General features: G+C 44.7%; 1 protein-coding gene across 8 annotated transcripts in view; it reads left to right on the forward strand.

The window, feature by feature from the left end:
- KIF21A (kinesin family member 21A) overlaps nt 1-24796 on the forward strand; it is a 2335619-nt gene that overhangs the window by 1106387 nt on the left and 1204436 nt on the right. For all 8 annotated transcript variants that reach the window (XM_069629214.1, XM_069629217.1, XM_069629219.1 and 5 more), the window contains one exon: nt 4526-4714. In XM_069629214.1, coding sequence (XP_069485315.1) covers nt 4526-4714 — 189 coding nt within the window. The remainder of the gene's footprint in view (nt 1-4525; nt 4715-24796) is intronic.

The raw sequence follows: 24796 nt of genomic DNA on the forward strand, positions 1-24796 counted from the left end.
AGGTGAATAACCCAAACAAGGAAGACCACTCTAACTCTACTGCTGTTAGAATGGATTTCTGAACTCTTCTCTTTTGAACAGATGTTCAGGAGATCACCCTTGTTAGTGAAACAGGGAGCGCTTCCGCAAAGTTAGTCTGCTATGTTATTGAAATGTGTACAGCGCACGGTCACCCGATGGTATCTTGGTGCTAGAGAGGGGGGACAGAACCACCATCCATTAGCCGCTATCCACTAGAACAGAAATGTCTTTAGGGCCTTTCTGAACACCAAATGATTTGGCAGAGTTTTTACTGTCAGTTGCAGGTGATTCCAGATTTGACCAACGGCAACTGAAAAGGCCTGACCACCTATGCGCGAACGGCAAAAAGTAGGCACACGCAGCAAACCGGCCAAAGCTGAACGTAAAGAGCGGGTAGGAAGGTACCGGGTAAACTTGGTCTGGAGGTATTCTGGCCCCAGTCCATGCAACGCCCGATGAACAATGCAAAGCACCTTAAACTTGATACGCTGCCTCACCGGAAGCCAGTGCAGGGTGCGCAACACTGGGGAGATGTGAGCACCATAAGGTGAAGGCACTGGAGCCGTTGGACTAAACCCTTGGGCTGGGCAAGGGATAGGGAGTTACAATAATCCAACCGGCTGAGCACCATGGCCGCAACCACTGGAGGACGGAGGGTGGCTGGTAGCATGGGAAACACCTTTTTTAGTGTTTTAAGATGGAAGCTTTGTACACTGCAGAGACTTCATCATTAATAGGGAGGGCGAAAGAAATCACTCACAGGTTCTTCATCTTGGTCACTGGAACAGGAAGAGAGCCAAGAGGGGAAGGCCAAAAAGAGGACATCCAGAGTGCAGGATCGTAGGGTGGGGCGCCTACCACCATCACCTCTGTCTTGTCTCCATTCAACCTCAGCTAATTGTGGTTCATCCACTCACCCGCGACCGTCAGGCACTAATGAAGGCACAACAACATCTCAACCTGATCGAGAGCTAAACGAATCAGGATCTGATTTTCGTAGACATAAGAAAAGCATCTGACGTTGAGGAAGCGGATGAGACAAATCATAGGCCAGGACAATTCAAGGTAGCTTGGAGAGCAGTCAAGGCTAAGTCTCAGTAGTAGTGGGGGTGATCTGAGGTCTTGGATGAGCACACACAAGAGGATGACAAGAATTGCCCTTAGTAGTATATCGAAAATACACAATTTATGAGGCCCAGAAGAAACACAAGTGAACAATGGAAAACACAGTAATATCACTACTTAAACACATACTATGTAAAATATATGTACAGTCACTTTTCAGTCAATGCGGTAAAGTTCAGAGTCCCACCAAAACCTGTGAGCAGGGAAAGCAGACAAACTTTATCACAAGGGCCAACTCCAGAACTGGATATCCCTAACTTTATAAGTCGAGCCCTACGAAGAATGGAGCCTTGTGCTCAATGTCAACTTTGTGCGTAAAATCGCTCAGTGATGCGTAAAGCTACAAAGTAAAATATTCAAGGGGGAGGAAAAGTTAGAAGAGGATACTGGATTGTGGAAAATACGGTTCCGAGAGTCAGAGAAGAATCTTCTGCGGAGAACAACGCTGTCCTTAACTTCCGGACACCTTTGAGAAATGAAGACCACCCAAGCCACAAGGGATCCTTTGTGCGTAAAAAGGGGTCGGATGCACTAGGGGCTACTGGTAAGTGGTATGAGTACTCCTCGCCCTTAGCTCACTCCCGGGTCACACTTAGCAAGTTTGTATAAGGTCGCCTGGAGTACAAAATCCTCTCCTTGGTTAAGCATGAAGATGCACAGGGTGCGGTTGCGGGTCCGGTTTACAACTGGAGCTGCATCTCTCGTCTCGAATGACAGAGAAAGCAATGATGCATCTGGTCTCGGGACACTTGAAGAAAGGCGGGAAAGTCACCAGCAGCGACCACCACTATCAGACAGTGATGCAGGGACCCCAAGTCTCACGCACTGATGCACGCCTCTCTCTTGCGGCCCAAAGCAGCTGGGACAACGATTTGGCAACAAGAGGCTTTGCGCCCTACTAGACGTATATATCGGTCTGTCGTTGAGCCCTCTCAGCATTGCAACAAACAACTTCTTCATGCAAATTCTGGCAATTTATAGCTCTACTAGTGTCAAAGCCTGTGGACACGGGCCAAAGTGCGTAAGGAAAGGAATAGGCAGATAATACATTAAGTGGTCTATTTGATTGGAATTGGCTGTAATTCATGTTAATGGAAAACACATATTTTTTCACACAGTAGTACCACTATATATTTCCTAAGGCAACAGCTCCCTCTAGCAGTGACAACTGGCGAAGTGGGCAGTCTCTACTGTACATGACTGTATCGGACAAACATATATCTGGCCTTATTATTATATAGGATGTAGCGCCAGAATTAGGAAGTACTGCCTTTAGCCTAATTTTCTATATGTTTTGTGGATTATTATTGTTACATATAAGTCATAATAAGTTTTCAGGAAATTAAAGTTGTCAAACTCCGAACACCACCTAACCACTACCAGGTTATGAAAGTATCCTATTTGCTTTTATGCTAAACACTGACTGAAGTGATGGCTTGTCCCACAGTCCTCCACGGCTATCTTTGATTTTAAATTAGACACCTCGAAGACTGCAGTTTTTGCTGCCAACCACTTAAGGATTAATACTTTTGTCTCTTTCAGCTTGCAAACCTTTAAAGTTGTTCTATGAGCTTGCCTTTATATAGTTCTGTCCAATTCTTCTCTCTGGCTACGTTCTTCCTCCAAATCCTTTGTTGGAAGCATAAAAGGCTCTCCATTCTCTGTGTACAGAGTTTCCACATTTTATTTAGACTGGGCATATATTTAGTTTCGGAAATGTTCCTTGTAAATGGTAGCAGTCATTTAGGAAATCTGGCTTCTAAAACAGGCAGATCCTCTTTCATACCCTGCCAGCTATCTGCCTTTTTCCTTATAAATTCATGTTCTCCCCTTTGCGCCACTCCCCTTCTGCCATCTGCCTTTTTCTTTTATTTATTTTCCTTCCCTTTGCTCCACTCCCCTTCCGCCATCCTCCTTTTCCATTTATTTTTCTCCCTTTTGCACTGCTGCATACTCGCCCTCAAACTCTAGATCTAAATACAACCCTACCTCTACTGCCAGCCCCCACATGACGGCTAAAGGCCAAAAGGAACAATGCTCAGTGGCGGGTTTATCTGATCAGAAGTGCCAAAAGCACATCAGAGCTCTTTTGCTCTTCTCCCTCTGAACCCCACTAACAACCCCCCCAACCTTCCTTCCATTGCAGAACTGCCAGAGTGCCAAAAGACCATGCAAGTGGGAGTAGTGCACAGTACAAACCACATAACAGAACATATTCCAAGTTGGGTGGTAGCATGCAACTGGGAACCTAGAAGGTACAGAAAGCATCCACCTCCAAATGGTCCTCATACACATGCAAGCTATGCCACATTGGCGTTGGTTGTATTTCAAAGGGCTGTTCATATTGCTTATCTGCAGAGTCGGTACTCTGCTTTTACTACTTAATCTTGCAAATGTTTATGGATGTCAGATTACTTTCTGAATTTCAATTTGACCAGCCAACTGATCCTGTGCAACTAGTGATGGTTTGGTAGCCTCCCTTTAAATGGTTTCCGCGTTGGATTCTGCCATGAGGAAAGGGGATAGGACATATGAGTATGTAAAAATCATTCAGTGTAGTGACTACTATACCCCGTGTCTATAAACCTCTTTACCCCATACCCCCCCTCCTCCACAACCCCCATTAGCCATACTTCTCTGTGTGTCTTGCATCCAAGGATTAGAAAGGACTGGCGCGTGAATCTGGAGGGCAGAGTACACAGAGGTGAGGTGGACACAGCAGGCCTGGTGCATGCATTCTGGCTTTGCATCAAAAGTTTGTAAAAATGCATGGTCTCCATCCCCACTGAAAAGGCAACCCATGATTATAGAGGAAAGGGGATTATGGACTAGTCTGGCCACTATGGCTAGTAACCTTTGCATTTTTTTTATTACTATCACTCTGTAGGTGTGAAGACTTGTTAGTATGCAACTATGGTTCAAAGCGCTGTTTTTCTAAAAATCCTCTCACTGGAGTGGATAAGAATGCTGCATCATTGACGTTGAAATGTCGGAGTGGTCCCACAGGATTAATTTTTTAGGATAGTTCCAACGATTTTCCAGATTTCTACGTTGCCTCTTTTTTTCTTTTTAAAAAGTGTGCTTTAAAGGCTGGTTGTTTCCTTTTTAATATACACTTTTGTATTGAGTCTACAATGTCCTCAATTCCTCGGGTAATCCTGTTCTCAGAATAATAAATGCATGCCTTTTCATTTTACTTTACTTAAAAAAAATTATTTTGGTCACACTATTTTGGATAGCCTAGGGGACCCCTTCTCACTTGAACTGTTACGACAGCCAAACTTATAAAATTGATTGTTTTGCACATTTCTTGAAAAACGAATATCGAATCCACCAAATTACAGTTGTGTTTTAATAATTGTCATTTGTTTTATTTTAGAAAATTATCAGGCAGATTTGGCAAACATTACCTGTGAAATTGCCATCAAGCAGAAACTAATTGATGAACTAGAAAATAGCCAGCGGCGATTGCACACCCTGAAACAGCAGTATGAGGAGAAGCTGATGATGCTGCAGCACAAGATCCGGGACACCCAGCTTGAGAGAGACCAAGTGCTTCAGAATATGGGTAAATTATCGTTTTGCCTCTGCTGTTTGAGTATTCTAATTTTTCTTAATTTCACTCATTGTTGGATATTACTGTTGAGAAAGAAATGCCACCAATTTGTTGATTAATACAGTTTTGTTAGACTTTACAAGTCGGGTGTCTGTTTTATTTTACTCTTTTGGAATTTTTCATGGACGATAATCTTTTTTGCAAATGTGGGATGGTTTTTCTAATCATGTCGGCTACATTCTTGTGTTTTGTGATTAGCCCATTTATTTTGTGTTGTTATAGTTCAAAATTGTATTTGTTTGAGTGTTAAAAAAACTTTGAAGTACTAAATTGGCAAGGGGAGGTCTATCCATATTGGGATGTTTAGGCAGCACACGCCATTTTGCTCCTTCCAAGAGTAGCTCTTTGTGGCCATAGCAGCAGCATAGCATTTTCTCCAGCATTGGATCTTTCATGGATTCACATGCTTAGAATATTCCCCGTCGCCAGACTGGGAACCCTCGGTACACTTATAAAGCCGTTTTTCCGTAGGAAAACTTCAACACTTTCGTGTCATATCCACGTCGTTTTAAGAGTATTGAAAAAACATGGTGTTGCGTTGTGTCAATCCTTTAACAGGACAGCTCATTCTCATGACCTCAGTAATTTGAAGCAAGTACATTCAAGACACATTTTGAAAATGGTTTGAAAGGTAAAGTCAAACCATTAACAAGTCAAAATGCAAATAGTTGACCAATACAAAACTGAGGAAGTTCAAAATGTTTGAAATTCATATACAAAAGCTGTGTTATCTGGCAATTTTAGGGAAATCAGTGGCGCCTGATACAATGTATTCCATGTGGCAAGAGAGCCAGAAACTGATCAAAATCTCTGGAAATTCTATATTTTTCGATTTACGGAATTCTACCTACCATGCTGAATGCTCCGTTAGCCATACTGTTAAACTTGACCAGTCATTTATCACTCCGAACACTACTATTAGTAGCCATGTTGTTGTGGTTTGCAGAGTGTTTAAACCGGAAGATGTACACATGCTGGACCTAGAAACCACCTCTCACATCCAGGTAACATAGGTTCTATCATGGGGACAAATGCATCTGGAAAAGGAAATGTTGCCTCTTTGAACTCATAAGGTTGATCTCTGTTCTCAAGGGTTTTGGAAGAGAATTCCAGACATTAGCATCCTGTACGGGAATCCTTTTGCTGATTTAAGCTTGAATCTGGATAGTGCGTCCATATTCCTAGTTGAGGAATTAAGGGTGTGTGTTGACATGCAGAGTTCTATTCTTTTGGCAAGATATTGGGGGCATTATTATACATGCATTTATCTATTAATGTGGTCATTGAATGTAATCCTGGCTTCGATGGGCAGCCAGTGGAGTTGAGGGTCAATGAGAGTGACATTTGCCCATTAAGGGCCCACGATTTTGCACCAATTAAAGGTGCTAGATTGTGTATTAAAGTTTTCCAATAAATAGGGTGTTTGACACAGCTAGTTTATCTAGCAATAGTACTTCAGTGCTCTTGCCTGATTTGTCTACTGTGTCACAGATGGCCTCAAGAACACACATACTCGAAATTGCCTTAAACAATCCTCCTCCAAGCTCCTCTGCACCATCCTAACTCTGCTTGTCCTCTCGGTCCACTTTCTCCTCCATTCACCTCACTGGAAGAACCCAGACTGCAATGAACTTTCAGTGCTCTTTTATCCCCTCCTCCCCTGTTATTGGTTGTCTGTCATTTGGTACCCCGTGCTAATTACAGCCTTATGCTTCTCCATGGCTGGGTTACAGGTATCGGAACACATAATACAGGCTTTAAGCCCCACCCCCTTTTCATACACAGATCCGTCTGCTCCAATCAATGTTGGCCCATTTCCCATTCTGTTTTTGAGTGGAACACATCTGGGTTGCTGGTTTCACTGGTGCAGTGCTCTAATGCATCGCTCCTCCCTGCTTCTCTCTCCGGTGAACTCTGGAGTCTGTCAGCCCCCATGAGCAGCTGGGCCCTCAGTTCCTGTGTGCCCATACCGGCTCCGGTGCAGAACAGTTTATTAATCCGACCCCCCCCCTCCAAGGCACTTCCGTCCCACCTCAGCCGGTCCACAGTGGTGGGCTGCTCCGCCACACAGAGCAGCTATGCTGTATTCCTTCCCCCTTCGGCTCAGTCCAGTTCTCCGGCAGCAGGACCATCCGGCTGTGCACGCTGTAGGGCGGAGAGCGCTTCTCTTTTCCCTCAGTCAAGGCAGCTTACCAGGACTCTGCTTCCGCCATGTTGGATATCCCCATCCCAGCTTTTCATCGCTCTGTCCTCCTTCAACCTCCAGGATCAAGCGTCAGCGCATATGTGTTGCTGGTCTGTACGCCATCAGACCCCTTATTCTTGCGAATTTGGAGAAAAGCGGGCCATTTTAGCTATCTTATTTTAGGATTTATGCGAGAGCTGCACAGAAAGTCGACCTCAATGCATGGTAACTAGCCACGCCCCCTGCAAAAGCTCCTCTTTTCGCTATATTACTAAACTACTCCACCAGCTTAGGCCCTATATTACCACAAAAAACAGATCCCTCTTGGCCACCTCATTAGTGAACTTGCGGTTGGATTATTGCAATAGTTTGGTCATTGGCACATCGCTATCCAATCTTTCCCGTCTACAGACTGCACAGAATGGTGCCGCCTGGGCAATCTATGGATTGGTTAAGAACTACCATGTATCAGATTTCAGAAAAAGGTTGCACTGGCTCCCAGTTAAACAGAGAATCAGACCTATGATTTTATCCCTTACTCACAAATGCCAGAACTCTGCGGCTCCATAGTACTTGGAAGGGGGGGTAGGATTTCCTTTCAATAGCCCCCAAGAGTTCTGCGCTCTAATGACATCAATATATTGCACTAACCCTGTTTAGTTTGGAAGCACCTCGAGATTGGAATGCACTCCCATCCACCTTGAGAGCTCTCTTCTTTGACAGTTTTTAGAAAAACCATTAAGACTCTGCTCTTTAATTGAGCAGATTAATTGTCCCTGTGCCTGCCCTTTTCACCTCTCCCTATGGACCATTTGGATCTCTGCTGATTGTCCTTTTTTTGTGCACTTTGAGGCCCATGGGTGTGTAGTGCTCTATAAAAATGTTTTAAAAAATAACGTTCGAATAGATTGTGTCCTCCCACATATTCCTCATCTTAGATATTCATATCAGCTTTGCTTTGAAATGTTTTTTCCACACCAGGGGGCGCTGTGCTCGATGCCGTGGCGCCGGTGTCCCTCGAGAGCTGCCGTAGAGTGTCGACGGCATCTGTATGATAAATGGCTCGAGCCGCGCCCCTTTGCTACAGTTCCGTTTTTCCGAAAGCTTTCGCTTTGTGTGTATGAAAATGGCGCTTCAGTCTTTCGAGATGTCTTCTTCATCTAATCCTTCTACCCCTAAACCTGGCTTGAAAAAGTGCCAGAAATGCAGGAAGAAAATGTCTGTAACTGACCTCCATCGAGTTTGCCTCTGGTCCCTGGGCCTGGACCATCGAGTTGACAACAGCGGTTCCTGTCAAGCTATGGCGGGTAAAGCTCTCAAGGAACGACAAGGTAAATTAGCGGTGGGGGAGGAATATTCAAAGGCCTCTTCGAAGAAAACTAAATGCTCAGCAGAGTCTGGGGAAGAGTCCCGACATAAATCGAAGAAATCTAGGTCGAGGAGTCGGTCAAGAAAATCTTTGTTTTCATCATCGAAGAAGGCAAAGAAAAGGCTTCACTGTTCTCCCTCTTCTTAAGATACAGGAATTATCAATTGGCCATCAAAGCAGGATTCCCATAGAAAATGGGAGGCTTTTAGAGCCTCAATGATGCAAATCTTCAAGAATGCGGCCCGACGCCCTCGTAGAAATCACGCGAAGACTATACCCCAGCTCATTCTAAGGATGACAGAGGAAGGTCAGAGACTAGACGCTCTAAATCCGGCGAGGAATTGTTGAGGGTGTCGTCAAGCGAAACCTCTCCCGATACCTCATAAGAAGAGCAAGACAGGCCTATCGGTGCATAAACCGAAGGCAACACCAGACAAAATGGCGTCGGCTTCCAAACCATCATCGAAACCTGTGTCAAAGGTTTCCTCGACACCTCTGTCGAAGACTAACTCAACACCAGTGTCAAAGGCTCCGTCGACACCTTCCTCGATGACGCCTCTACCGAAGGCACCTTCGACCTTATCGAATCGAGCGTCAACAACATCAACGCCATCAACACCTTTGTCGAGGGCCACATTGATTCCAGCACCAGTATCGACGCCTTTAGCAAAACCAATGTCGATGCCCTCACAAACCCCAGGTAAAGTTTTTCACCCTGTGCCAAGAAAATACTTTTTCAAGTCTATGGCATCTATTTATGGGAGGAACAATGTTCGGATGAGTAAATTTCTATTTTTGGGGTAAACTATGGTACAAATAATGTTCCTGAGGAACTCATTGACCCTCAGTCCAAAATGTCTGACCTCTGACTGTCTCCAAACAGCTAGTGGTCTAAACACGCCACCTGAATAGGAATTCAACAAACCTGACCCAGCTGATCATGCATACTCAGCATCTAGAAATATTATGAATGGTGTGGTGGGGTTCATGGGATGGAATAGGAATTCACCCGCCTATGAACAAGATGACATGACGGACATTCTCAGTCAAGGTCCTCAAAAGGATCCTGTTCTTCCTTTTCACACAGCACTTCAGAGGAAGGTTATGGCCGCATGGGAAACCCCAGAATCTGGACCAGCAGTAAACAAACATTTTTCTAGGAAATATAGACCTTCATCCTCTGACTAATTAAGCATCCTATGCCTGAAAGCTTAGTAGTCCAGGCAGCTACATCCACTAGACAATCTGCATACCCCTCTATTCCCCCAGATAGGGACGATAAGAGAATTGATGCCTGGTCTCGCAAGATTTTTTCTTTGAACAGCATGGCTTTAAAGTCAACAAATTTGACTTGCACCCTTGCCAGATTCACATACACCCTGTGGGATTATATTAGTGCGGCGGCTGAACACATCCTGAGGGCGAAGAACGAGACTGCTTCCTTGCGATTGTAAAAGATGGAAAGGAGGCTATGGGGGAATGCCTCTAGTCAGGACTGGACACTGCTACAGCATCACAGTTTCCATGGCGTCTAGCATAGTGCTACTCCGGTTTGCGTGGCTGAGAATGTCCGGCTTTGCACCGGATGTGCGGGCCAGACTTCTCAATATGCCATTTGACTGCTTGCAGTTGTTCGGCAGCAAGGCGGATGAATGTTTGGAGAAGCTGCAGACCTCTAAGGCGGCGGCTAAGTCACTTGGCGCCTCCATACTTCAACCACCGCAACACTCCTACTCAGGCTCATCTTCCTGGAGGCGATGTCCTTTTCGTTTTTAATTCCACATTTGGAAGAGGAAGAGGACAGGCTAGTCAAAGAGGACAAAGAAAATGTCCTCGGATGGACGGGGAAAAGGTGCTAGATCAGCGGCATCTGCCCCTCAACCGCTGCAGCAGCTGCTGCAAAGTCACTCTGAGGCCTTGACCCACAAGACCCCGCTGGGAGGCAGGATCTCTCAGCATCTGAACAAATGGCAGGGCATTACTTCAGATGCTTGGGCATTGGAAACAGTGGCTCAAGGTTACTGCCTTCCTTTTAAGAAAAGGCATCAGGACCATCGACCGGGATACAACTCTTTAAAAATTCCAGATACGCTTCTGTTGCAGGAAATTTTAACCCTGCTAGAGAAAGGTGCATTAGAACATGTACCTGTAGCGGAGAGGAACAAGGGTTGGTATTCCCCATACTTCCTCATCCCAAAGAAGGATGGAGGATTGAGACCCATCTTGGACTTAAGAAACTTGAACAAGTTCCTCAGGAAGGGCAAGTTCAAGATGGTAACCCTTTCTCAGATCCTGCAGGCTCTCCAACTCCAAGACTGGTTGGTATCATTGAACCTTCGGGATGCTTACTTTCATGTGCCAATCCATCTCAAGCACAGGAAGTACATAAGGTTTTGGCAGTTCTCACTATCAGTTTCCAGTTCTACCAATTGGGTTGATCTACGCCCCAAGGGTTTTCACCAAGCTGCTGGCGGTAGTGGCAGCGAGTCTCGGGAGAGGGGGAATTCATTTATACCCTTACCTAGATGATTGGTTAATCTGGGCACGTTCACCCGAACAGGCCCAGGAACATCTGAGCATGACCTGCCACTTCTTACACAGACTGGGCTTCTCCCTCAATTATAAGAAGTCAAATATGATACCATTCCAAAGACTCCAATTCATTGGAGCAGTCTTTATACTTCCTCTGGCAAAGCCTCGCTTCCCGAGGTGAGAGCTCAACACATTCTGCAGATGGTAAAAAAGTTCCAGAATGCCCAGCATCTGCCGGCCTTCGATTTTCTGAGGTTGCTCGGCCTCATGGCATCCTGCATTTTTATGGTGCCAGAGGCCAGATTGAGAATGAGATCCCTTCAATGGGCCCTCAGAATTCAGTGGTCCCAATTTTCGGGAAATATGTCAAATCTTTTGCAAGTTCTGGCCCGGGTGGCTCAAGATCTTCTATGGTGGGCTTGCAAGGACGATATTCTCAAGGGAGAATCTTTTTGGCAACCGGAGATCACAGTAGTGACGGATGCCTCACTCACTGGGTGGGGAGCTCACACCAACAATCTGACAATCAGCGGTCATTGGTCTCCATTGGAGTCCAAACTACTCATCAATCTTTTGGAGCTGAGGGCTTTCTGCCCTGTGTACGGGGAAAGAATGTCTTGATAATCATGGACATCGCAGTGGCCATGTACTACCTCAACAAGAGAGGTGGTGTAGGGTCACTACCACTGTGCAGAGAGGCAATGCAGCTCTGGTTCTGGGCAATACAAGAAGGAATCTCTCTGTCAGCAGTTCACCTAGCCGGAAAGCAGAAGATGACGGCCGGATGCTCTGAGCAGGAAGTCCTTCAAGAGATCTTCACCCTTTGGGGAATCCCTCAAGTAGATCTGTTTGTGACCAGTGTCAACAGGAAGTGTAAACTGTACTGCTCAAGGGAATTTCCTCAGGGAGGAGCTCTAAGGGACACGTTCGTAGTGGATTGGGATTTTCCACTGCTATATGAGTTTCCTCCAGTCCCCATGATTCCTCACGTAATCAGGAGGGTGAGAAAGTTCAGGAAAAACATTATGATCCTAACTGGCTCGGATTGGGCCAGGAGGACGTGATACCCGGACCTTCTGGACATGTCCATCTGCTCTCCAATGCACCTTCCACTAAGAGAGGATCTTCTCTCGCAAGAGAAAGGTCGGGTTCTCCATCCAGAGGTCAAGACACCCAGCCTTCAGGCATGGCTTCTGAGAAGCTGAGATATAAGGATGGGACATCCTGGATGACGTAATGGAGATTTTGCTTTTGGCCAGAAGGCCCACAACAAAATTCTTGTACCGGTGTTGTTGGAACAAGTTCAGTAACTGGTGCAAAGATAAGAATGTGGATCCGTTCCCATGTGGTACACCCATGGTACTTTCTTTCCTATTACATATGGCCAATTGGGGCCACCAGATTGGTACAATAAAAGGATACCTAGCTGCGATTTCTTTTTTTAAGCACTCCTCAGAAGAGGTCCCTTAATTCAAAATCCACTGATTGTACAATTCTTAAAAGGTCTCACTAACATGTACCCTCCCTGTGTGGGATCTAAGTTTAGTATTGAAATTCCTTACATGAATTCCTTTCGAGCCTTTGCACTCTTGTCTGCTATGGCTTCTCACTTTGAAGACAATCCTACTAGTGGCTATTACATCAGCCCGCAGGGTGAGTGAGTTACAGGCTCTCTATTGTAAGCCTCCTCACACCATGTTCCATAAAGACAAAGTTATACTTAAAGTCAAACCTTCATTTCTACCAAAAATAGTCTGACTTTCATTTGTCTCAAAAAATCACATTGTCATCTTTCTATCCTCCCCCTCATGCAAGTAAGGAGGAAGAAAGGCTCCATAGGCTGGGCCCAAAAAGGGCTCTCAGCTTTTATATTTCTAGACTGGCAAAATTTTAGCAAAGTGACCAACTTTTCATTGGCTACACCGACCACAAATTGGGTCTGGCAGTAACAAAACAGACCTTATCCAGATGGATAATTCTAGCAATTGGAGAGTGTTGCAAGCTGGCAGGTAAAGAACCTCCAGATGGGCTATGGGCTCATTCTACTAGGGGCATGGCGACTTCAACTGCTCTTCAGAGGAGTGTTCCGGTGCAGGATATTTGTGAAGCGGCCATCTGGTCATTAAATGCACACTTTTGTGAAACACTATTGTTTAGATTCCACCTCATCCCAAGGAGGTCTTTTTGCTAAAGCCGTTCTACATATGGTTCATGAGTAAAATCAATTAGTACTCCCTCCTCCAAATGTTCACTGCTTTGGGAGTCTATCTAAGATGAGGAATACATGGGAGGACACAATCCATTCGAAGAACAAGTTACTTACCAACTGTAACGTTCTTTTGATTGGATGTTCCTCCAACGTATTCCTCATCGGCCTCCCAACCTACCACGCCGTACAGTTTACGTACTTTACACTCCATGTTCCTTGAGAGCTTGCGGTCTAGGGGTACGCCTGGTCAACTCATCAGTTCAGAATATCTAAAAAACAGAACTGAAGCCAATGGGCGCGGCTCGAGCCATTTATATTACGGATGATGTCGACAATCTACGGCAGCCCTCGAGGGACATCGATGCCATGGCATAGAGCACAGCGCCCCCTGTTGTGGACATTTTTTTTCTGAAGCAGCAAACCTGATGATGAGGAATATGTGGGAGGAACAGCCAATCGAATGAACTTTACAGTTGGTAAGTAACTTGTTCTTCTATCCTTGTTTCCCCTTTCTTTTACTCTCCTCCTTTCTCCCCCCACTCTTTCTACTTTCTCTCTTCCTCTTTTCTTTCATTCACTACTCTCTACCACTCCCTGATTCTGCTACCTCTCCACCCGGCCCCTCGTCCCTCTCCACACTCTTACTCCCCCTCTCCTCTCTGCTCTACTACTCCCAGCCACTCTACTAACCCCCCTCTACTCACTCCTCTGAAATACTACCCCTCTTCCAAACACTACTCCCCCTTCTCTACTACTCCCCCCTCTGCTCCACTACTCCCCCTTTCTCTGCTCTACAACCCCCTGGAACCTATAAGCTATACTCCTATCCCCTCTCTACTCCACTGTTCTCCCCTCTTTGCTGTACTACACCTCCTCTTGGAAATAGTACTTCTAATTGAAATACTACGTCCCCTCTGCTCTCCCCTCCCCACTACACTATACTATTCTCTATCCACACCTTCGCCCAGTCATCCTTTTTTACTCTCCCAGTCACCTTCCTCAACCACTCACACCCCTAAAATGTAACTCTCTGAATCACCTACTTTACACACACACTCGTACCCAAATACCACTTTCTCGCACTAACAAATACCTCGCCTTGCAAAACCCTTCAACAATCCTCCTCCACACCATCCTTCCGCTGATTGGTCTTGGTCAGTCTTCTCCTCCCTTGACCTCACCCGAATAACCCACACTAAAATGATCATTCGGTCCTCTTTTATCCTCCCTATTACCCCTTGATTGGTTCTGTGTTGATCAGGTTCCTGGGCCAATTATTGTCTTCAGTTTCTCCATGGGTGTGATTACAGGTATCTGAACACCTAAAACCTGCCTTAAGCCCAGCCCACTTTTCGTAAACTGATCTGCCTGCTCTAGGCAGTTGCAGCCCACTACAGTCAGTCCATTTCCCAGTCTGTGTTCACCTGGAATGTAGTGCCTGGATTTCTCATTTGACTGGTGTGGCACTCTACTGCATCTCTACTCGCTTCTTCTCTGGTGAACACTAGAGTCGGGTCTTTGCCACAGGGATCTTTGGTAGCTGTATTCCTACAGGACAAGAGGAACACTGACCTGCGTCTTGCACAGCAGGTGTGGGGCAAGCAGAAATGGTACTTAATACATGCAGGAAGGCGCATGTAGAAGAGACTGGTGCTCTACAAATTGTCTCACCCCACCTCTGGGGCAGGGCTGACTGTTTTGACAGGATAAGATACCTTAGATAGAAACTATATCAGCGGACCACAGTATTGGTCTGAGAAATCATATACAAGTGGGGGTAAAAACAACCCAAGGGTTTGAGAATTAAGAGTAAAGTAAGTCACTTTATTTGCATCAATCGTTACAGGCTATGATCTGTATCTGCTTTACTTTGATGCTTTTTGCAACCAGTTGTTAATGGTACCTAATGTTTTCTTTTAACAGTAATACCAAAAATATTAGAGAAGTGACACAATTAGATCAAATATATAGAAACCTTCTCCTAATAGAGAAAGTATTGGTTCCCTTGGTAAGAACTGTAAGAACATTCTTTAACAGTCCTGCAAGCAACTATTTATATAATGTTTTACAAAAAGAAAAGAGCACCTGGCCAACCGTGTTTTCCCCTACTTGTGCTTGTAATAGACAGACAAGAGAAGTGCTACTTTGGGGCCTGTATCTTGCAAAGGTGATGCATTATCTATTGTATTTTTTATTTAGAATGCTTTAACCGTACCTTTCTTATTAAAAATACTGGACAGAGCAGCCTACCTGCAAATACAGGCCTATCTAGAATCGAACAATCTTCTTGGACTAAGGCAATCCGGCTTCCGACCCAGACACGGCACGGAAACTGCATTAATAGATCTCACTACCCAGATCCAAATCCTAAAAGACAATGGCAAATCTTGCACTCCTCTTACTGCTTGACCTGTCAGCAGCTTTTGATTTGGTCAATCACCAAACACTTTGTCACCGCCTGAAAACTGCAGCACACTTTTCAGACGCAGCCACTGCCTGGATCAGCTCCTTCTTGGCGAACAGAACCATGAGGGTCTTCTCTCCCACTGATTCTGCTGAACCCTCACCAGTACCTTGTGGAGTCCCGCAAGGCTCTTGTGTGTCCCCGACGCTTTATAATGTATTCACAAAGCCCCTCTTTGATATCCTTGACTATCTGGGTGTCACGTATACCAATTATGCAGACGACTCCCAGATACTCATTCCTATCTCGGGTAACTATGAAACGGACAGCAAAACTCTCAATGAAATGTACTCAGTAATACAAGCATGGATGGCACATCATGGACTTTGTCTCAAGAATGAGAAAACTGAGCTGATTATCCTTGGTACCCACGACAAACTAAAAAATCTAAACTCTGCTTTCAAATCCTTCTCCATAGATGGTAATCTCATCCCCGTCTCAAACAACACTAAAACACTTGGTATCTACATTGATGCCACCTTATCCTTTTCCAAACAAACTAATGCAGTAGCATCATTAGCCGCCTACACTTGCAAATTAATCACTGCATGTAGGCCATTCATCTCTTCGCCCAATTGCATTACTCTTGCTAGAGCATTAGTCCAAACTCCAAGTAATTCAGAATAATGCCATTAGGGCTGCCCTCAATATCCTTAAAAAGTCGCATATCTCTGAGACTAGATGCAATCTACACTGGCTCCCAGTAGAGCACAGAATATCCCTCAAAACTTTGGCCCTCACACACAAAGCCAGGGCTAACCTTGCACCAGCCTACTTCACCATCAACTCACACCCCACACATCATCAAGACCACTTAGAGCAGCTCAAGCAAACACTATGTCCATACCGAGATTCAAACTACATAACTCGGGTGGAGCCAGCTTTCCCGTACAAGCCTCGAAACTATGGAACACACTCCCTGCGCACATTAGGTCTGAACCCTCATTTAACCTATTCAAACGGAACACGAAGCGTTGGCTTCACAACATGGACACTATGACACCATGACTGCCTAACCTTCCAGATCCCAGAACGACCGTCTGTCGACGGTACATTTTGTAATTAAGGTATTTATTTTAGACTATGTATGTATGTATCTGTAATGCTAAGTATGTATCTACCTATAATCGCAGCGTAAAGTTTTTTTGCACTCAAATGTAACTGTAACCAGATCTATGTTATGCGCCAGTATGCCCCCGGGCCTGGCTAAATAAAATAAATACAAAATACAAATACAAATAAATACAAATACAAATTATTCAAAAGACCTATTGATGCAGTTTTCTTTCTTTTGTAAGGCTCTGAGGCTTCTAAGCATGCTGTGAGAAACCGGAGGGTATCCTCACACCTACTCCCCTTGGATCCTCTTCTCAGGTGGCCAGGGAAAGGCCATTGCTTTTGAATCCTGACCCTCGGGGTGTAGAAGCAAGGGAGGATCACCTGGGTGCTGGGTCCTTGGGATTGGAGACAGGAGCTCTACAGGAGAGACATGGTATCCCCCTTTCCCTACTGAATACTAATTTAACCCTCCCCCGGACATTATGGGCTATTGTGACACCTTTCCCCACAATTTCCATCATTTAACACAATATGGTACCGGAACGAGGAAGAGGCAACTCTGAGCGATGATCACTTGTAGGTCATTTCGCCACTCAAGTACTGAGGCCTGCAGAGTATTGTAAAGATGTCCCTTTAATTATGATCAGGCAATTCGGCTAAGTGACCACCACCTGTGGCCACCTGGAAAGCCCAGCGGATATAAAAATGTGGGTTTTTCAGTTGGAAGAGGTTGTACAGCAGGCTGGAACGTCGAGCCGGCTGCAGCTGGAAGCTGGCGAGCCGAAGAGACAGGAGCGGGATCCGTGAGTGCGGGAAGCCATGTCAGGCAAGGACCAGAGACGCCGGGACCGAGGAAGGCCCAGAGAAGGTTAGTAAGTCCTTTGCACCCTCTGTGTCGGGCGCAAGCAGGAGCTGTGGGGCGCCAAAGAACTTTGGTTGTTGCGGACCAGAGGGAGAGCGAGCAACACTCTCCCCGAACTCTGCGGGAGAGAAGCGGAGGCCATGGAAGCGAGAAAGGCACCACGAAGAAACAGCTGAAGGGAGCTGCAGTGTATACCTAGTGAGTGCAGATGGGAAACACCCATGCCGGGGCGCTCCAAAAGTGGCAATAAGCCATTCTTGAATGTCGAACATTGTGGAAACCGTCATAAGTACCTTTGAATGCTGAAGCAAGTGTTTTTAAGCCTCAAGGGAAATGAAGATAGTTTCAAGGGTGAAACCGATATCTTTTTGAATACCGAATGAACTGAAAGCATTATTGAATACCGTACAGAATTAAAGCAACATGAAAGTATGAGTGAATGAGCATTTCTGAATGCCGCAAAGAGATGAAGCAAATTATGTTTTGAATGAAATAAGAGCAACGTGGTGCAAGTGGCGAATACCGCACAGCAAGTTGATTGAAGTACAAGTTTTGGCAAACTAAATAAAATGCCAAGAAGGATGTGAGAAGAGAAACAAGTATTGATACAAGCCAAGTGGTCAAGGAACTAGAGGTTGAATGAAAACCTGGATTGGGAGGGCTAAAGAAGTTCCTCAGCATAACCAAGTGAGTTGTGATCAAGCATACCGTGATAAAGTATTGGAAGAGGATCATTCTGATAGAAGAAGTATTTGTCAATGTCAAGGGAAAGCAGTGGACAATTGTTGCAAAAGCTGATGAAGAGGGATATTGGTTGCATTACCTGTGATGGGTGGACGTGTGGTCTGTCAACTGCGCCTAGACAGAGTGCCTTGCATGAAAAGCAAGTAAAGAGAAGAATCAAGAGTGTGAATATCTAGAAGGAGGGAGTCAATGAAAATATCGGAAGACTTGTGTTGTAAAAGACATGCATTGGTGAACCAGAGGAATCTCCCTGGACCCTAATCTTTTGAGAATTGTTAAGGGTGAACTTTCTGTCTAGAACTTGAGGATGGGAACCCTGATAGTTTTGTGGAACTGTTTTGAACTTGGAAAAGTGGAGTTGAAAGGTACGCCAGGAGCTGGAAGAAGCTCAGAACTTTGTTTGGAACACTATTTCTTTTATTGCTGACATCCCTACACATTGTTTAGCTTTAGTTTTGAGGGCAATCGTAGGTTTTGGACACATACAGGGCCTCATTATGAGGCTTGCGCTCAAGGAATGAAGGGGCCGGTACGGGACCGGCCCCCTTCATTCCATCAAGGCTGATTACAGGGTTCCCATCACGGGACCCAGATCGGACGCCTGGGAAAACCAGGCGTGCTTTCCGGGTCCCGCGAGGGAAAGAAGGAGGTAACAACGGGACACTTATAAGGTGCCCGTTGTTACCTCCATCCCCATTCCCATTGAGCCCTATGGGGACTAAAATGGGAATGGGGAATGGTTCCTGCAAGGAGGACTTACCGGGTCCTCCTATGTCGGAATGACCCAGTAAGTCCCCATTGCAGGAACCCGGAAAAGGAGCCCAGTTTGGAGGCAGCCATGGAGCTAATAGCTCCATGGCTGCCTCCAAACTCGTAATGAGGCCCACAGACTTTAAAGTTGAACTCTTTGACTTACTTAGTATTTTTAGGTAGGGAAATCCCACCTTAGCTGAGGGCAAGTTAGGCCTTCATCCATACCGACATTTAAGCAAATAAAGTAAGTTCGTTTGGACTTTGAATTTGTTGTCTGTGTCTTGCTTCATGATGACTTTATAAAACGAAAACCACACTTTGTAAAGACATGGGTTGTGCATAATAGTTGATGCTTGTAGGCTAATGATGGGCGTGGTTAGTACACTATATTTGGTTTTTCTGTATATATTATTATTAATACATTTAATTTATAAGGATAGTGCACTCAAGATCCCTGCAAATTAATGTTTAACTTTTCAATATAGGTTGTCACAAGTGCAGTGTTCTTATAAGTCGCACAAACAAGCAGTCGCAAATATATTCTATTTTGATATAGAGAATGATATAAAGCAATAACAATGAATACCATGTCATTGTGTATGTAGTTAATGTACAAGACGTAAAAATCCCAATATCTTCCATGATCATCTTCCTTCTTCCCGATGTGATCGGAATCCATGATGTATTAATATCACTGACCAAATTCAAAGTCTACAACAAAACCGCTTTAAAATAATCAGTGTCTATGGCCAATTGTTCACTTTGATCAACAGTAAGAAATTCCAATTATTGGCAACCCTTAAGGAATGAATGGTTTAACATTTAAAAAGACTTGTTAAACTCCTAATACTTTCCAAATACTGTGAATCAAGTATAGGGTCAATGTAGGTTTACTTTTCTTTCAACCAAACTGCAATTTGCATCTTGGCTGCCATCATTAAGGAAACATATATTGACCAATCTGTATTGTTTAAACTTTCCCTGTTTTCATCTCTCAAACCCAAAATCGTTACTATTATAGATTCCGTCATGGGGTGGCCTATAATCTTGTCTCTCTCTGAGAACCTCTTTCAAATAGAATTGGAATGTTGGGCAGGGCAACCAGATATTTAAGTTGTATCTCTTCTACGTATCCAAAACATTGAGATCAATTTTAAACAATTTGCATGGGGTCAAGTACCATTTATGTATGATTTTAAACTATTATCCTCAATTGTTGCTAGGCAACTCATTTTTGTTTTTCCAGACATAGTCTGGCCAATACATTTCTCCCCATTGTGAAATATAGTTATATTCAGTTTTATTCTGTTGGAGCCTTTATGGGTATTAATCAATTTTCCAAGCGGTGTAATATCACTTGCCGTGGTGATCCAGATTACTCTGTGCATGATCCTTTACTTTACTTCAATACATTTATATAGCGCGGCCATGAACCCGAAGGCGGGAGGGCACTACATGACAAAAGTGACAGATAACAGAAAATGAGTATCCATGGAACAACGCCACAGCAGAAGAGGTTTTAGAAGCATCTCTGGGTCATTTAGTTGAAAAGATAGGTCTTTAATCTTTTCTTAAATGATTCAAGAGAGTCAATGGATCTCATCTCTAAAGGAAGAGCATTCCAAGCCCTTGGTCCATTAAAAGCAAAGGCTGAATTGCCTACTCTGACAGTGTGACACTTTGGTTCGGATAGAAGGTGCAGGTTATTCGACCTTAATGTTCTTACATTATTTCTTATGGACAAAAGCTGTTGTAAATATCCAGGCATATTTCCAGATCTACACTTGTGTATGATAGTCAGAGTTAGAAATAAAAATCTAGCAGCCACCGGCAACCAGTGGAGCTCAGGTCTTGCCATCGTAACATGATCTCTATATTTAAGTTTCATGACGGCTCTGCTAGCCCCATTTTGGCATACCTGCAGCCTATTACGGTCGGACTTATTGATTCCCATGAGAAGGCTAGAGCAGTAGTCTATTTTTGAGCCTACTATTGCTTTTGCAATAGTCTCTGCATTATCCTGTGATATCAAGGGCCTTAGATGTGCTAACAGTTTAATGTAATATGCACATGACGATACAAGACTACTGACATGTTTCATGGTCATATGCTAATCAAAGGTCACTCCCTGGGTTTTCTTAGGGGTTTAATGGATTCTTCTCCCAACTGGAAGTTCTCATACTGTGGGCCAAGTTAATTAATGGTATGTGGTGAACCTATGACAAGCAATTTGGTTTTTGATTTGTTCAATGCTAACTTGTTATGGACCATCCAGGTTTCAATTAAAGTAAAAACTCTGTGAGCGGCCAATTCGTCTTCACTGTGGCAGCCAGAGAGCGGGATGACACATTGAGTGTCATCCGCATAGTTGGTAAATATGTAATTGCAGGCAATAGAATATGTTACTCTTTAATCCCAAAGCCTTCCAGTCATTTCACAAAAGATTTGATAGTCCCTGCTTGAAAGATATTGCTGATTATACAGCCCCCCAATTTTGCACTTTCGGAATGCTATATTCGGCAATGCAAGTTATGATGAATTGACTTCAGCCTTGAAGGATTACAAGGATGAGTGGAGGCTAAAGCGCCCACTCAGCCCTCACACTTCTACAAACCAAGAGCCAGCACAATCATAAAAGTAAAACAGGCACAGTTAAGAGATACACCTCCTTTGCCTTTTGTGGTACCCGCTGGATCTGTCATCCAGGTGGCCAGGACATGGCCATTGCTATTGGATCCAGTTCCTGGGGGTGGAACAGTGCAGGAGGATCACCTGGATGAGGAGTCTTTGGGGAGTGGAAGTTGGTCACCAAAGGGTGAGATGCGGTATCCACTTCCCTGTAACACCTTTTCCCCATCCTACCAGGTTGGATGCCTAGAAGCTCAACACAAACACTTTCTCACAGACAGTTCATTGTGAGCGACAATGGACTAACACCACAGCCATGTACCTGACATGTCCCAATACCATGGTCGGGCTATTACTAATCATTACACACACCTGACTCCCATCAAACTTCCCCATACGGATAAAAGGCGGGCCGCGAAGAAACACACTCTCAGCGAGGAAAAGCAGTAGTTCCAAGATGGCAATTTAACACAAGAATAAAGGTGGTGAGACCGGAGAGGATTGCAAGGAGGGGAAGTACCCTCGACCTCTAGAAACCATTATTTTCATGAGCCTTGGAAAGTGAGAAGCCTAAGACTGGGAACTGAAGCTAAACAATCCTGTGCATCAACGGTATCCAGGGCACTCCCATTTCTGTAACTCGGGCCGGGAGGAGCGATTGCCGCTGTGGTACTGTTCTTGGCTCTTGCAAGATAGCTGCGCCAGTAAAAGCAGCACAGCCGGTGAGTCGGAGAAACTGATACGAAATCAGCTTGTGTTTGAATCAAGGTTGCACGTGGCAACATTGTATGAAGAAATCCACAAAGGACACTGTTTGAAGCACATGTAATGAGAGGCGCAAGCAAGTGGAAACTAAAGGAGTGAATTTACTTTGAAAAAGCCAAATAAGATACCATGTGCAGATTGGCCCGGCGCTACATGGGTGCTCATTCAAAGATCTCTGTTAGGTATCCAACTGAATGGCGACTGCATTGTAAAAAAGGAAATTTGTATCAAAGTGGTCCTGCGACGGGTCAAGCTAAACCCTGTGCACATTCGTAAGTCTTCGATAAGTATAAAGTGAACTGCAATTGGCCCAAGCGTGGCTGAGGAAGACTAATTCAAAGTGGAAAAGGGATCTGAGCCCAGCTGAAGGGGATCTGCGGTGAACCGTGAGTCACCCAAGAAGGTATATTTTTGGAGACTTAACATAAAGGGATCTGAGCCTGGAAGAGGGGGATCCACCGTAATAGAAAAGGGATCTGAGCCTGGCTGAGGGGGATCCTGGGAAAGACACCCGAATCACATAATTCTGAGAAGAAAATAACTTTCTATTTTTGTTTGGTACATCAGGCCCTCTGAATCAAGAGACTTTGATGAAAAAAGAGACTTGGGCACAGAAGGCCCAGATACTGGAATTGGAACTGTATCCTCGTGTCAAGGAACCCAGAGTGTGTGCTTGGCTCGAGTGAACCACCCTGCCCGTGCTGAAAACGTGGGGAAGGGAGGCCAACAGCACGAACATCCTGACTTATCATTTTGCTAAAACTTTTTTCTTTTTCATGAACTGCACCCCACACTATTTGTAACTACTAGTAAGGATTGGCAATATGTGTTTTTAGCCTAGGCTTTTTTTATCTTGATACAACTCCACTAGGACTGCCCTCCTTGTTATTTGATGGTCATAGCTTGCTCACATCTTAGATTTAGGTTTAGATAGGTGTTTTGCACCCCTGCAAAAGTTCAATAAACACCCTTGAACTGTGGGCACTTGTGTCTGTCTTACTTCGAAACCATGCCTTCCTTTCACGTGGGCAGTTGGAAGGCTATACTTTTAAGAGTGGTGTAAATGTGGTTTCAGTAGCAAACCAAACAGTGAAGTATAAAGTCCAAAATAAAGGAATGTCCAATCAAGGGTCTATAAATATGTATATATACTTTAATTAAACAGACCATGTACAATAATAACTAACCAGAAAAACACTAATTAAAGTCCACCCTGTCGAAAGAATACCGAACAAGCGAAGATAGCAGCATGCAGCACTCTGACTAAATGAATCAAGGGTTGTAAGGCAAGTAGTAAACACAATGTTCTTTCAAAATGATATGGTCCTGAGTGGAAAAGGGCTAAAATGTGAACTTACCAGTTTCTAGAGCCCAAAAATGGACCAAGAAAGCAGTTAGTCCCCCTTTGGTGCATTCTTTTTGTGGTTCTTGGTGGCTCGGCCGCGCCGCATCAGTCTTCCTCGAAATCGTGAGTGTGCAAAAGGCAGCACGGAAGGGTCCTGGTGATTTGAATGAATTGAACGGTTCTTGAGAAGAGCTCAAAACAATTAAACAGTAAAAACACTAGGATCCCGGCTGTCTCAACTCTCAGGGTGCGTGAGTCCCAATCCAGGGGCTCGGGGACATGATTCCTTTTCTCGTGCTACCAAACATGGGGGAGGCTGCACACGACTACACAGTCCTTCAACACAGGTCAGACCTAGGGACCACTGTGGCTGGCAGATGGCAGGTTTTGTTCTAGCAGAAGTTTCAACCCCAGTGGTCGCTAGGCCTAGTTAGGGGGAAGAGCCTGCCTCTGCCCTGGAACACCTGCCTTCACCTCACAACTGGAAGACTCTGGAAAGCACTGCTTTCCCGACAGGGTCCAAATGAAATCTTCAAGGGTTAGAGTACAAAAGATTATAATTATTATAATTGTTCTTTTACAACACGCTTAATACTGGGGACAAGTTTCTAAGATTTAAAAGATGATTCAATGAGTGGTGTGTGGCCCCTTCTTGTACAGGTAATTGCCCACCGGCGATTGGACTGAAGCTGGAATGCCTTAGAGGTCCAAACCTGTTGTTTAAAAAAGTTAACTTTGCCCGTCTGACATCCCACCCAAAGTGCTTTGTTTTAGAGGAAGTGAAGAGGACAGGAAGGAGAGAGCAAGGAAGCAAGAAACAGCATTGTGGAAGTCTTCCCCAACTGTACAGAGCTCTCCTGTCTACACTAACCCGCACCCTCCCTTATCACAAGACTCAAAGGTCTTAAGAAATGCAGCACCCTGGTGTGATGCTAATAACTTTGAATGGGTGTGCTCCTTTGATTCCCGGACCCCGCTGTCTGTTGTGTGGAAGTCTCTGCAGGAGGGCCTTACCTACCCTCACCGAACGCTCCAAGGGGAGGCCATTCAGGTCCCTGTCATGTAACTTTAGCAAGATCAGCCTGTGTGACCAGAATGCACATCACCTTCCACAGCTGA

Source organism: Ambystoma mexicanum, chromosome 12 (assembly GCF_040938575.1).
Source record: "Ambystoma mexicanum isolate Mex_15411 chromosome 12, UKY_AmexF1_1, whole genome shotgun sequence".
NCBI lineage: Eukaryota > Metazoa > Chordata > Amphibia > Caudata > Ambystomatidae > Ambystoma > Ambystoma mexicanum.